Source organism: Aethalodelphis obliquidens, unplaced genomic scaffold, assembly GCF_003676395.1.
Source record: "Aethalodelphis obliquidens isolate GAN/ISIS:26980383/991018 unplaced genomic scaffold, ASM367639v1 scaffold32, whole genome shotgun sequence".
NCBI lineage: Eukaryota > Metazoa > Chordata > Mammalia > Artiodactyla > Delphinidae > Aethalodelphis > Aethalodelphis obliquidens.
Genome location: NW_020837976.1, coordinates 421657 through 436485, shown reverse-complemented (window position 1 = coordinate 436485; position 14829 = coordinate 421657). Strand labels below are relative to the sequence as shown.

Sequence of the window (14829 nt, the reverse complement as noted above, 5' to 3'; positions counted from 1 at the left end):
GTGTCTATTCTGAGAAGTTACAAAGTGGTCACTGTGCCTGCTAATGAAATTATGGGATCTATTTTCTGTAACAAGCACTGAATTTTCTATGGTGGCCCACTAAATGACAACAAGTCTGAGAGTCACATAAGGAAACAGCAACGTAACATGGTCAGTTTGGGACTGCAGGAGTTCCTTAGCCTTTTTAGTTTGTTTTTTTAAGAGAAAGAGATTAAGATCTTTAAATCATCTAGTACTTAGATAAATGGGATCATAGAAATATCTTTATAAAGGTTTTTTTTAAGTAAGGTACTTACTTACATATACTCCCTCAATCCTCACTCTTAAATCTCTACTGTTTATGGCAGAACCACAGCAACACCATTTGCAGAAATCATAACTTCTGGCTCCAGCAGTAGTATTATGCCGTATGTCTAAAGAAACCAAATGTATCATCCAATCCAGTGGGCAGAGACCCACGCCCCACTACTCTCGTCTCTGAATCATCATCCAGCTCAGTGGTTTCAGTGTAAAGTAGGCTGTCATTGGTATCTCTCCCCCATAAAATGTTCATAACACTTACGTATTGTTAATTATTTGAAATCTTTCACCCTTCTTAAATGAAAGGTCTTCTGTAGTTCTAGCTTCATAATCATATAAGGCCACAAATACAGTAACACCACCTATTGGGGGAAAAAAAGACCAATGCAAATTATATAGACAAATTAACAACAGAAAAATTTAAAAACATTGCCAACAACAACAAAAAAAGCTTATTAAGCATAGCTCTTTTCCTGGTCTCCAGAATCTATTTTTAAAAGTTGGAGGGGCTTCCCTGGTGGCGCTGTGGTTGAGAGTCTGCCTGCCAATTGCAGGGGTCACGGGTTTGAGCCCTGGTCTGGGAATATCCCACATGCCGCGGAGCAACTAAGCCCGTGCGCCACAACTACTAAGCCTGCGCGTCTGAAGCCTCTGCTCCGCAACAAGAGAGGCCACGATAGTGAGAGGCCCGTGCACTGCGATGAAGAGTGGCCCCCACTTGCCGTAACTAGAGAAAGCCCTCGCACAGAAATGAAGACCCAACACAGCCATAAATAAATAAATAAAATTTAAAAAAAAAAGTTGGAGATTTGGGTTGCTGAAGTTTTCAAGTTATTAAGATGCTATCTTAAGGCCTTCCATGAGACTACTGTACTCTACAAATTCTAAAATTCTATAGACCCAGAGAGACATTTTTAATCTTGATTCACAGCTGCAACATCTCTAGCTTGAAAAGACAAAGTTCAAATCAATTCTTTGGCAGAAAAAGCATTAACGAGTATTATAAACTACTAGCATTGATCATCTCAATTTCTTAAAAACAGTAAGTGAACATTCCCATCCTTAAGACTAATCATTCACTGTATAGCACAGGGAACTCTACTCAATACTCTGTAATGACCCATATGGGAACAGAATTTAAAAAAAGAGTGGATATATGTATAACTGATTCACTTTGCTGTACAGCAGAACACAACACTATAAATCAACTATACTCCAATAAAAATTAATTTAAAAAAAGACTAACAGTAATAACTAGGGTTTTATTAAGATTATTTATTATATTTAACACAAAGATAAAAACAGCATGCTTTTCTTAGAAACTAAATGGTATGGCTGATATGGATTATAAATTCCAAAAGTAATTTTGTCATATAAAGCACTGTATGTAGTTGGTTAAGACATAAGCAACTTAAATAGCCAAACTATTATCTGCAAGCGAAAGAACAGAATCTCATTTATCTGGCTTCTCCCCTGAGGCCCGGTCATATATTAACTACCTATTTGACATCTCAAGTGTCTATCAAGCACTTAAAATTTATTAGGTACAAAACAAAGGTGTTGGGCTTCCCTGGTGCTGCAGTGGTTGAGAGTCCGCCTGCCGATGCAGGGGACATGGGTTTGTGCCCCGGTCCGGGAAGATCCCACATGCCCAGGAGCGGCTGGGCCCGTGAGCCATGGCCGCTGAGCCTGCGCGTCTGGAGCCTGTGCTCCGCAAAGGGAGAGGCCACAGCAGTGAGAGGCCCACGTACCGCAAAAAAAAAAAAAAAAAAAAACAAAAAAACCCCACAAAGGTGTTGACTTTTCTCCTCTAACCTGAAGTATTACTGAAGTCTTCCCTACCTCAGCGAACATTACCAGTCAGGTATTCAAGCCAAGTCCATTACCAGCACTGTCAGTTCTACCTCTAAAGTACCTTATCTACTTCCTTTTCATTTCCAGCTCTTCCACCCTAATCCAAGTCCCTGTTATCTCTTACTGGGAAAGTAATAGCCTAACTCACTTCTATATCTGGTTCCCTACATCCACCCTTCACGCAGCTGCCAGAGGGAAGTTTTTAGAAAGGGAATTCAATCGTGCAAATTCTTTACTGAAATCTCTTCAATAACTTCCTTCTAGCTTTGAATAAAACCCATACTTCTTACTATAGTCTATGAGGTCCTGAGAAATCCTGACTCTTCAACCGCATATCATGTAACTCTACCCTCTGCCCATACTAGTCCTCAAACCTGCCAAGCCCATCTGTACCTCCTAAAGTGCATTTGTTATTCTCTCTTCCCAGAAAGCTCTTTTCCCATTTATGCACATATTTAGGTCATTCTCATCAAACCTCAGCTCAAACGATTTCATCTCAAGATGACTTTCCTTGATCATTTAAAAAGGGCCTTCGCCAATCATTCTAGTTAGTTCCTTCATAGTATTTATGAACCATTAATCATCCTGTTTAGTTGTTTCTATAATTATTATCCAACCCTCATTATAATGTAAACTCCACTGGGGCAGAAATCTTGTTTCTCTTGCTTACAACTCTCTATACCTGGCACACAGACATTCATCAATAAATTAATACCCATGAATGGACTATTTCCCGTAAATAAACTGCTTTAGGTAACTCAAGTATGTCTTCTCAACATTTAATCATTTTGGATTAATATCTTTCCAGAACATATAATCCTGAAAATAAACTTTTACTGGTGACTGAGAAATACCATCATGACCAACTATTACTGAAGTATTTAGAGTTAGGGGACTGGAATTAAGACTATTATTGACTCTTTGATGTCCATAACTTCTCAAATGAACAGTCTAACAGAATTTGTGTATGACATTCTCTAGTCACTATTTTTGGTCTGGAGGTGAGCAGAGTGAAGGGACACATTTATAGTCCATGCTTGTAGAAGAGATTCTTCTTTTGTCCCCTCATGTTGCTCAATTTGGTGCTGGCAGCTGTTTTGCCAAGCCTAAGGATAAAGTGGACACTCCAAGGGCTCCAAGAGAGACACCAAAGAAACTCGAGTCCTTGATGACATCAAGGAACTGCTGGATCAAGGAATCCTGGAGCTCACCCTACCTTTTAAAGCCAGTTGTGCTTTGTTACTCAAGGGAAAAGCATCCCGATAGGGGACCCTTCACAAAAGAACCATCTCTCTTTTTGAAATTTCTGACTACGTTTTTAGAGCATTTCTGACTCCATGAAAGGTTGTTGGCCATCACTTCTTGCTGTTCTCTGAAAGGATACTGTAGGGTAAAAAATGAAGTTCTAGAATAGGGCATTAAATCTGTGCCCTCCTGCTTATTATCTGTGACTCTGAAAAAAAAATCATTTAAACACTGAGCCTCAGGATTTTTCTTTTTTCAGTCAGTAGTGTCTAATCGAAAAAACTGTATTATCATCACGAAACTGCCACTTACCTAACATTTATCAAGTAACTACTATAATACTTTAATAATGGCTAGCACTTTACAATCCTCAGAAGTTGTAATATTCTAGAGGGAGGGGTATACATTTTTCAGGGTGGTTGTTTTTTGGCCGTGCTGCACGGCATGTGGGATCCTAAGTTCCCCAACCAGGGATCGAACCTGCGCCCACTGGACTGCCAGGGAAGTCCACAGGAGGGAGGGGTATACTTTTTTTTAAAATAGATCTTTATTGGAGTATAACTGCTTCACAATACTGTCTCCGTTTCTGTTGTACAACAAAGTGAATCAGCTATACATATACATATATCCCCATATCCCCTCCCTCTTGAGCCTCCCTCCCACCCTCCCTATCCCACCCCTCTAGGTCATTACAAAGCACCAAGCTGATCTCCCTGTGCTATGAGGCTGCTTCCCACTAGCTATCTATTTTACATTTGGTAGTGTATATATGTCCATGCTACTCTCACCTCGACCCAGCTTCCCCCTCCCCCACCGGTCCCCAAGTCCATTCTCTATGTCTATGTCTTTATTCCTGCCCTGCAAGTAGGTTCATCAGTACCATTTTTTTCTCTTTAAGATTCCATATATACGTTAGCATACAGTATTTTTCTCTTTCTGACTTACTTCACTGCATATGACAGAATCTAGGTCCATCCCCCTCACTACAAATAACTCAATTTCATTTCTTTTTATGGCTGAGTAATATTCCATTGTATATATATGCCACATCTTCTTTATCCAGTCATCTGTCGATGGACACTTAGGTTGCTTCCATGTCCTGGCTATTGTAAATAGAGCTGCAATGAACACTGTGGTACATGACTCTTTTTGAATTATGGTTTTCTCGGGGTATATGCCCAGCAGTGGGATTGCTGGGTCATATGGTATTTCTATTTTTAGTTTTTTAAGGACCCTCCATACTGTTCTCCATAGTGGCTGTATCAATTTACATTCCCACCAACGGTGCAGGAGGGTTCTCTTTGGGGTATACGTTTTTAATCTTTATATTTCCAGTGCCTGCCAGTCAGCACTCAATAATTATTTGAAAAATGAATTAGTGAAATAATTATATAACCCAGTACATATATATATATATATATATATATATATATATATATATATAAAATCACCATCAGATTACTACCAAATTTCCCAGATGTACACAATAAGACTTGAATTTATGTTGGAGACTTTAATTTTTACATAAACTTATTTTAATAGTCCCCCAGTAAGTTATTTCTGTTATAGCAGGCAAACTTTATGTATTGCCCAAGGTCACATTCTCAAACCAACAACAGGTTGTCCATTTAAATCTCACCTGTTAAACCAGCAGGATATGAACTTGGCACCACTGAAAATGAGGAAGATGCTCCTCCAAAAGGTGTCACCCCTGAGGATCCTCCAAATGGTGTCATGGAAAGGTTGCTGAAATTAACAGATGTGCTCTTCGTGGAGGATGTTGGTGCCACTGCAGTGTGCTCTGCTCCATAATGGCTGACACTTGTACTGACCGGTTCTGGAGTGTTTTCTGGTCTGTATTTAACGGCTGGACTTTTGTTCTCTTTACTTTTAATGCAGCCCATTATCAAATCTAGAAAGGTGATAAGACAAATTTTGAGAAGCAGTTAACATAAAACATACTTCAAAAGGTGCAATTCAATAGTTGACTTTAAATGAGGCATTTTTCCCCTGCAAATAAGTTAACAATAACAAAACAAACCAAAAAGAACCTAGACAGCTGCAAATAAAGTCTCTCCACATCATTTATCTTTATTACAATTCTGCTAATGTATCATTCCAATCATGTCATTCTCCAGCTCAATCTCCTTTAATGGTTCAATGCCAACATGCCACAGTGTATTGGGAAAACCATGGGCTCTGATGCCAGAGGCAAGAGTTTGAATCCTAGCTTCTTACTTCCTAGTGCAGTGACTGCAGGTATGTTGCTTAACTTCTCTGCACTTCAGTTATTTGAAAAAGGAGAACAATAATATCACCTACTTCATAAGGTTTTCTATAAGGATTAAATTTCTTACAACTTCTAGACAATCTCTGGTTCTACACAGTGGGTACTAGCAAATTCTGGTTGCTTTCCTTCTACCTATACCAGCACTGTGTAACAGAAATATAATCTGAGCCATGCATATAATTCTAAATTTTCTAGTAAATACATTTAAAAAATAAAAACAGGTAAAATTAATTTTAATAATATATTTGATTTGACTCAATAAATCTAAAATATAATTATTTCAACATTATCATCAATATGAAAAAATTTAATGAGATGTTTTATATTCTCTTGTACTAAATCTTAGAAATCTGGTGTGCATTTTAAACTTACAGTACATCTCAATTTGGACCAAGCACATTTTAAGTGCTCAACAGCTGTATGTGGCTAGTAGCTACTACACAGGACAATGCAGCTCTATATCTTTTCCCTTCCCTACCAATGGACGCACTCCCAATGCTTGCCAAATTGGACTTCAATTTATCTTTCCCACTTTATCATTTCCTCACTTACCTTATGCACACATGGAGAAAAAATAAATTCCTGTTTCTCCAATACACATGCCCTGTGCTTTCCCATTTTTGTGTTTTCCCTCCTAAAAGTGCCTCTGTCGGTTAATACTCTCCTCACATCTCTACCTGCTAAAATTTATCCATTCACTGAGGGTTATTACAAATGTTACTTTACCATTCAGGCTGTCTCCATAACTGGTAAAATATCTTCTTCCTTAAAACTTCTAATGTACTTTTGGAGAGATTTTTGTACGAGACTCTCACTTGCATCTTGTTTTCTGCTAATTCCCAGCCTACCCTCAAGTCACTGGCAACACACTTCTTAAAAAGCAACAGTTTCTCACCTCTTATATACTGTACAGCCTACCAACATGACTTGCATATAGTATGTTTACTGATATGACAAAATCTGCATTATTCCATTCACTTCCTGCAGAAGAACTAATGGTGATTTCATTAATTCACTTTGTTTTTTTCCTGGCTGTGACGCGTGGCATGCGGGATCTTAGTTTCCCAACCAGGGACTGAACCCGCACCCCCTTCAGTGGAAGTGCAGAGTTCTAACCACTGAACTGCCAGGGAATTCCCCTAATTCACTTACTTTTTACAGTATTTCCCTTCTTTTACAGCATTCAAAAGGAAGTAGGTGAGTGATAAGATGACTGCTTCATCAATTCTGAAAGACTGAACATTTTTACAAATTCAACTACATAATATTGATTTAAAATGTAGCTATAAATATTAAAAGAGAAACAGTCTCAGAAACTCAAAGTTGGAAGGTTTTCACATCTATCTTAAAACAGGTATATTCTGAAGACATGACAATAAAGCACAGGATTGGAACATGACTGGGACTGGAAACTTACAATATCTACTGAAAACACTATGAGAGAATAATAAGCTAAATATATAAAAGGCAGTCTTCTAAATGTGTTAGAAAAAACTAAAGGTAACCTGTTTCATAATCTAGGAGTTGGAAAAGCCTTTAAAGCGTAAAAGTAGAAACCTTAAAGGAAAAGACTAAGAGATATATGATTAAGTTGGGGGGGCAGGTGTGGACACAGAAACTCTTAAGTGAAACTAAAGACATGAGAAGTAGGGAGAATATCTTTGCACTTGCTCATGCTCTTACTTGCTCTCTCAACACATACATGTACCCATATGAAAACTGGTTGACGTTCTTAATACAGACAACTCTTACACGTTAAAAAACATATATATAAGCCCCTTAGAAAAATAGGAAAGCCTATCAACAGGCAATTCACGAAGGAAATATGAAAGGCCAATTAGCATATGAAGATATGTCCAACCATCCCAGTCTTCTAATAAATGCAAATTTTTAGGGAATTCCCTGGGGGTCCAGTGGTTAGGACTCCACACTCTCACTGCTGAGGGCCTGGGTTTGATCCCTGGTCGGAGAAGTAAAATCCCAAAAGCCACACGGCACGACAATCAACCAATAAATGCAAATTTTTAAAGGTATCCTTTTTGCTTATGAGATTGGCAAATTTTGGCTCAATACTCAAGGCTGAAGGGTGAATTTTAATCAACAATCAATATATACCCACAAAATATGTTAAATTGCAAAAATATTTTAAAATCTATACAAGACTTTCACTATTACCTATATCCAAAGTCTAAATATTAAAAAAATATTTTAACGATTACATAGACTTTGAAAGAACAGTAGTTGTATGACAGAGAAAAAACTATGAAAGCCAGTAACGGTGCTAACATTTTAAATTTGATAACAGACCAACTGAAATACATCAATTCATAACCAAGGTTACTATAACTATTTACCCACCCTCATTTCTATTTCCAGCTTCCTTAGTTCCTCATTTTCACCTTTTTCTTCACTCAGGATCTTTGCTAAGGTCTTTTCGCCCCGTAAGACATCACTCCTAACTTAACTCCTCTTCCTTCAAAAGTCGTATCATCTTTTTTCCCTCACTCTACCAGTTTTTCATTACTACTGTCCTCCAGTCTCTTTTTCTTAAATAGAGTCTTTGGTCCAGCTCCTCACATCTACCCACTTATTCTTTTCAATAGCTCCAGGACAGTTCCAATAGCACCCAGTATCAATACACAGGAGCCATCACGGCTGCCCATCTCCTTTAGAAACATTTATATATATATATATATATATATATATATATATATATATGTGTATATAAGTGTGTGCGTATATATATATATAATATATATATATTGGCCACACTGCATTGCTTGTAGGATCTTAGTTCCCCGACCAGGGATTGAACCTGGGCCCCTGGCAGTGAGAGTGCTGAGTCCTAACCACTGGACTGCCAGGGAATTCCCTAGAAACATTATTATAAATGTAGGATGTGATTTACATTTTTAAGTAAACTTCAGGTGCAATGAGTTATACAGATTTTAATGGACTGTCTTAGAAACATAACATTATTTAAAATATTTACATGGGAAAAGCCTCTTTCAAGTTCCAAGCTACTAACTTACAGATACATATTTATTAACAACATATATTTATGAGACACTATAAAGGGAGCTAAGGATGGCAAGAATGGTTCTTTTTCTTTAAAAAGGTCACACATAAGTGAAGGAAAAAAACACAGTATTGTAAAATTTGAAAGATGTCAGAGTGAAAAAAAAAACACTAGAGCAGAGGTACATACAGAACATCATGGGAATACAACAGAAGTTATGAGCTCTGCCTTGAGTGCTTGGGAAAGAAAATTTTGCAGACAATGGCATCTGAGCTAGGTCTTGAAGAGTTGGAGATTTAGGGAAGAAGAACTAGGATATTCCAGGAAGAATGAAGTGGGAAGAATGGTTCAGATGTTTGGAACAGCATGGTATATTTGGGGAACAGAAAACCCTGTGGCAGGAGTATAACGGGGTGTTTTTGAGAATGGTGGGACAGATGGCTAGTGTTCGAGGAGAATTTACACACAAAGAGGATTATTTGCTAAGCAATAACTTTTAGATTTATCCAGGGAGCACTGGAAAGTTAAGATTCTTAAAAAGATGAATAGGGCTTCCCTGGTGGTGCAGTGGCTGAGAGTCCGCCTGCCGATGCAGGGGACACGGGTTGGTGCCCCGGTCTGGGAAGATCCCACATGCCACGGAGCGGCTGGGCCCGTGAGCCATGGCCGCTGAGCCTGAGTGTCCGGAGCCTATGCTCCACAACGGGGGAGGCCACAAGAGTGAGAGGCCCACGTACCGCAAAAAAAAAAACAAAAGGTGAATCGCAGAAAATATGTTTTAGAATAACTGTGGTAAAAGGACAAATTATAGAGTGGAAAGAAAGAATGGCGGCAGTTAGTCAAGTTACAAAACTACTGCCATGACCCATGGGAGGCAGGACAAAAGCAGGATTACTGGGGCCAAAGATGAGGGGAAATGAAAATAAGTAAAATAATCAACTCTAGGTGATCGGCTGAGTATGGGTGGAGGAGACATGAAAAAGGAGTCATTTACTCAGTCCCTACAATTTACCAAACACTTTAAAAGTAGTTACTATGTGCATGCTAGGGGCTGGATGACGCAAGAGTTTCTAGTTTGAACTGAGTGGAAAGTAACACCATGAGGTAGAGAAAAGAGAAACAGGTTTTTCTGGACCAACCAGTTCAGTTTCAGATGTTAGTTTTAGGGGTCTGTGGGGCATGATGTTAAGAAGTCTAGTGGGGAATGACAGTAAGTGTAAAACTCAGAAAGAGGTAGAAACCAGAGAAAAGTTAAATTTTTTTTCAGTGTTACCACACCTTTTGGAGATAATAAAACTCACCCAAGGCACAGACTTGGAGAGGTGTGAAAAATTAATACAGTGTTGCAAGACACCTACAGATAAGGGACAGACGGGCAAGGAAATTAGGAAGCAGCAATTAAGAGTTGGGAGTGCTTTCATAAATACAAAAACACAATTGGAAAGGATAATCATTAACTTCAAGGTAGTGGAAAGGGTTGGGGAAGAGTTTCAACTGTATCTGTGGCACTTTTTTTTTTTTTTCTTAAAAGATAAATGAAGCAAATAGAGAAAAATGTTAATGTGTTAAACGTAGGTAATAGATATAATTCTTTTTGTTAGTTTGGAGTATTTAATACATTTTTAACAAGCAGAATAATACAGTGGGAATAGAGAAATAGACTTTCAAGAAGAAAATGACTAATAATGGTAAAGACCAACATGAAATCAAGTGGCATTTAAACTGATTTTAAAAGGCCAGCTGATTAGTAATTAGGAGCTCACTGATTACTTTCACAAGAGCATTTCTTAGCATCATGAAGATAAAAGTTAGAGCACAGTTAAGTTGAATAATAAATTAATGACTAGGCCATGAAAATATGGTGAAATCTGGAATGCAACATCTTCATAAGCTGGGAACATACACTTTGTATCAAAACGTTTTATATGATTTCTTTGTCTACTTCACAGATCCTTTCCTTCGCAGTCTTGGCGTAATCTAATTCGGCAGACACTTGGGTTACTCAACAGCCATCCTGCTTTGATAAAAGAACCCTGATTTTGTTTACCTTCCTTCATTTGTCCAGCCCCAGGTAATAAATAATGACTGATTTAAGCCACTCTTGGTCCTATCCCTTTGCCATTAACTGTGTAAGCCATGAGCATGGGCTTCTAGGAAGTTTCTCCTCACTTGTAAAAAGGAATACAAGACAGAAATATTCCATTTCACTCCCTAGATGTTATTGTTGTTGATGCCTAAATCTGAGACCACAAAGCACCCATGTGAAAGGAGGACACAAACATACTGAAAAGGGGAGGGCAGAAAGATGAAAGGAACTTGGGTCCCTGATGCTGCTGCTCAGTTACTGAACTATATAACCCTATAAATAACCCGAGAACACAATTTAGCTAACGAAATCTTACTGTGTGAGATAAATATCTACTGTAAAAGTCAATTTTCTTGTTTGGTTTTCAGTTACTTGCAGCTGAAAGGATCTTAAATAATAAACTACTCAAATCACATGACAATGGTTAATATATTAAATCCCTTTCAACATATCAAGAATCAATAGCTTAACAAAAATAGATCTTCTCTCAAAGTATTTACATAAATCTGAGCTATCCTTAAGACTGTAAAATTTATAGTCTATAAAAGTAAAATTCAATTTTTAAGCAAATGATTTCATATAGATATTTGCTTGAGTATAAGGTGCATGAATATTTGCTGAAAAACAGGCTTTACCTCAATTTGAATATTACTGTTACTTTAAGATTTTCTGAGAAATATGAATTTAAAATTTAGATTACAGAAACTTCTTCCCTTAGACACTATCAGATATTCTTTCCTAAAATGTTCTTTTTTAAAAAAATTAGCTTCGGGACTTCCCTGGTGGCGCAGTGGTTAAGAATCCGCCTGCCAATGCAGAGGACACAGGTTCGATCCCTGGCCCAGGAAGATCCTGCATGCCGTGAGGCAACTAAGCTCGTGCGCCACAACTACCGAGCCTGCGCTCTAGAGCCCACGAGCCACGACTACTGAAGCCCGCACACCTGGAGCCCATGCTCGGCAACAAGAGAAGCCACCGCAATGAGAAGCACGTGTGTTGCATCTAGAGAAAGCCTGCATGCAGCAACGAAGACCCAACGCAGCCAAAAAAAGAAAAAAAAAAAAAAATCAACTTTGGGCTTCCCTGGTGGCGCAGTGGTTGAGAGTCCACCTGCCGATGCAGGGGACATGGGTTCGTGCCCTGGACATGGACATGGGTCCGGGAGGATCCCACATGCCGCAGAGCGGCTGGGCCCGAGAGCCGTGGCCGCTGGGCCTGCGCGTCCGGAGCCTGTGCTCCACAACGGGAGAGGCCACAACAGTGAGAGGCTCGCGTACCGCAAAAAAAAAAAAAAAAAAAAAACACAACTTTGAGGTGTAATTTACATACAATAAAATGCACCCATTTAAAGTGTACAGTTCAATGAGTTTCGGCAAATGTCTATAACTGTGCAACCAATACTATAATTACAATATAGAAGATTCCAATCACCCACAGAAGATTCTGTTGTACCCTTTTCCCAATAGGGAAAATCCCCAACCCCAGCCCTAAGCAATCACTGATTTGTTTTCTCTAACTATACATTTATCTTTTCTAGAGTTTCATATAAATAGAATAATACTATAGTCTTTTTCGTGTCTGCCATTTTTTTAAATTAGGCATTGTGTACCTGAGATACTTCCATATTGCTGCATATATAGGTAGTTCATTAATTTGTATTGCTAAGTAGAACCCCATCATATACCATAATTATTTAGCCATTCACTTGTTGATGGGTATTTGGGTTGTTCCAGTTTGGGGCTATTATAAATAAAACGGCTACAAACATCCCCATACAAGTCTTCGGGTGGGTAGATATGTGCCTCTCCCCCCTCTCCCCATAAATACCTAAGGAATGGAACTGCTTGGTCATATAAAGTTAAGTTACTGTAATAAGCTGCTAAACTGGTTTCCACAGTGACTGTACCATTTTGCATCCCCACCAGCAGTGAATGTGAATCCATTCTCCACATTCTCAACAACACTTCTAAGTCTTTCTTTCCCCTCTCAGAAACCCATCACATGTTTACTTGGGTTTGGATATGATCCAAATAGTCTACACAGCTCTTTGACTTTTTATTCTATCTAAAGAGCTTTGACAATTGAAATCTACTGATACCAAAGGTAGCTGACAATATAAAATGCATATGGTTGAATTGATGTTACACACATTTACAACATGAGCATTACCAAAATCATTAGAACTGTTGATTAACCACTGATTTTAGTTCACTGATATAAACAATGGTCAGGACTTAGGTAACTGCCAAACACCTTTACCACCATTTAATTTGCCAATGCTATCAAGAGCATTTCAATCTCAAGCCTGCCCTCTAAAATCCAGTATTATTTCTACACTCAGATTAGATCCAATGGCAATCTAAGACTGCATGGTTACTAAGATGCAATGATGATTCCTTCATACCTTACTACATCAATAGGTCAGTTTCTCACTTTTAAAACCCTATCTTTAAAAATTAAGGCATAAATGTGTAAAATCCACTCATATTAGTATACAGGTCTGCAAGTTTTGACACATGCATACAGTCGTGCAACTGCCACCTCAATGAAGATAAAGAACAGTTCCATCCCCACCCCCATTCCATGACACCTCCATGCACTTTTTGTAGTCAACCTCCCCCTCCAACCCCAGGCAACCATTAATCTGTTTTCTGTTCTTACAGTTTCACCTTTTTTTCCCCAGATACCATATAGCATGTAGCTTTTTGATTCTGGCTTTTTTCAGTTAGCATAATCCATCTGAGATCCACCCATGTTTTTGCAGGTATCAGTTCATTCCCCTCCCCCACCCCCCTTTTTTTAGTTCGTTCCTTTTTATCGCTGAGTGGTATGCATATACCACAGTTTGTTTATTCATTCCCCAGTTGATCTGGGTTGTTTCCAGTTTTTGAAAATCACAAATAGAGCCACTATGACCACATACACATAGGTTTTTCTGTGAACACAAGTTTTCATTTCATTTGAGTAAATACTTAGGAGGGAAAATGGTGGGCTGTATTGGAAGTATAACTTTATAAAAAACTGCAAACACTTTTCCAAAGCAGCTTTAACATTCTGCATTCTCCCGATCAAAATGAGAATTCCAGTTGCTCTACATCCTCATCAACACTTGTTATTGGTCAGTTGATTTTTTTAGGTGTGTAGTGCTATTGTTAAGGTTTTAATTTTTATTTTCCTAATGACTAAGCACCTGATATTAAGCATCTTTTCATGTGCTTATTTGCTACTCATATCTACTTTGGTGAAGTATCTGTTCAACTCAATTTTTTAATTGGGTTGTCTTCTTTCTAATATATTCTGGAAACAAGAATATTTACTAATATAATACTATTTATTATATTATTTAATATTCCAGAATCAAGTTCTTTGTCAAATATTTTTTCCCAGCCTATAGGTTGCCTTTGCATTTTTATAGCAGTATCCTTGAACATGATTTTTAATTCTGATGCTCAATTAAGAAGTTTTAATTTTATGGTTTGTGCTGTGTCCTAATTGAGGATTCTTCACCAGAAGAATTTCTCCTGTTTTCACCAGAAGTTTTAGCTCTTTATATCAGGCCTACTGAGCCATTTTAAGTGGATTTTTGTGTATGTTGTGAAGTCTGCGATCCCATATTTTTAAATTGGATATACAGTTCTTCAACTGCCATTTGTTGAAAAGACTATCCATTTCCCATTGAATTATCTTGATACCTTTGTCAAAAATCAATTAATCATATACAGCTTCCCCGGTGGCGCAGTGGTTGAGAGTCCGCCTGCCGATGCGGGGGACACAGGTTCGTGCCCCAGTCCAGGAGGATCCCGCATGCCGCGGAGCAGCTGGGCCCGTGAGCCATGGCCGCTGGGCCTGCACATCCGGAGCCTGTGCTCCGCAGTGGGAGAGGCCGCGGCAGTGAGAGGCCCGCATACCACAAAAAAAAAAATCAATTAATCATAAATGCAAGGGTCTGTTTCTATACTATTAGTTCCATTGTTTTATATTATATGTCTATGCTAGTGTCAATTATCACACTGTCTTCATCACTATAGCTTTACA

At 38.5% G+C, this 14829-nt stretch overlaps 1 protein-coding gene across 2 annotated transcripts in view; it reads right to left on the bottom strand.

The window, feature by feature from the left end:
- The window catches only part of YES1 (YES proto-oncogene 1, Src family tyrosine kinase), a 109350-nt gene that overhangs the window by 55133 nt on the left and 39388 nt on the right, over window positions 1-14829 (bottom strand). For both annotated transcript variants that reach the window (XM_027127558.1, XM_027127555.1), the window contains exons 2-3: window positions 5039-5311; window positions 563-662 (exon numbers count right to left, since the gene is read on the bottom strand). In XM_027127558.1, coding sequence (XP_026983359.1) covers window positions 563-662; window positions 5039-5303 — 365 coding nt within the window. In that variant the 5' untranslated portion in view covers window positions 5304-5311. The remainder of the gene's footprint in view (window positions 1-562; window positions 663-5038; window positions 5312-14829) is intronic.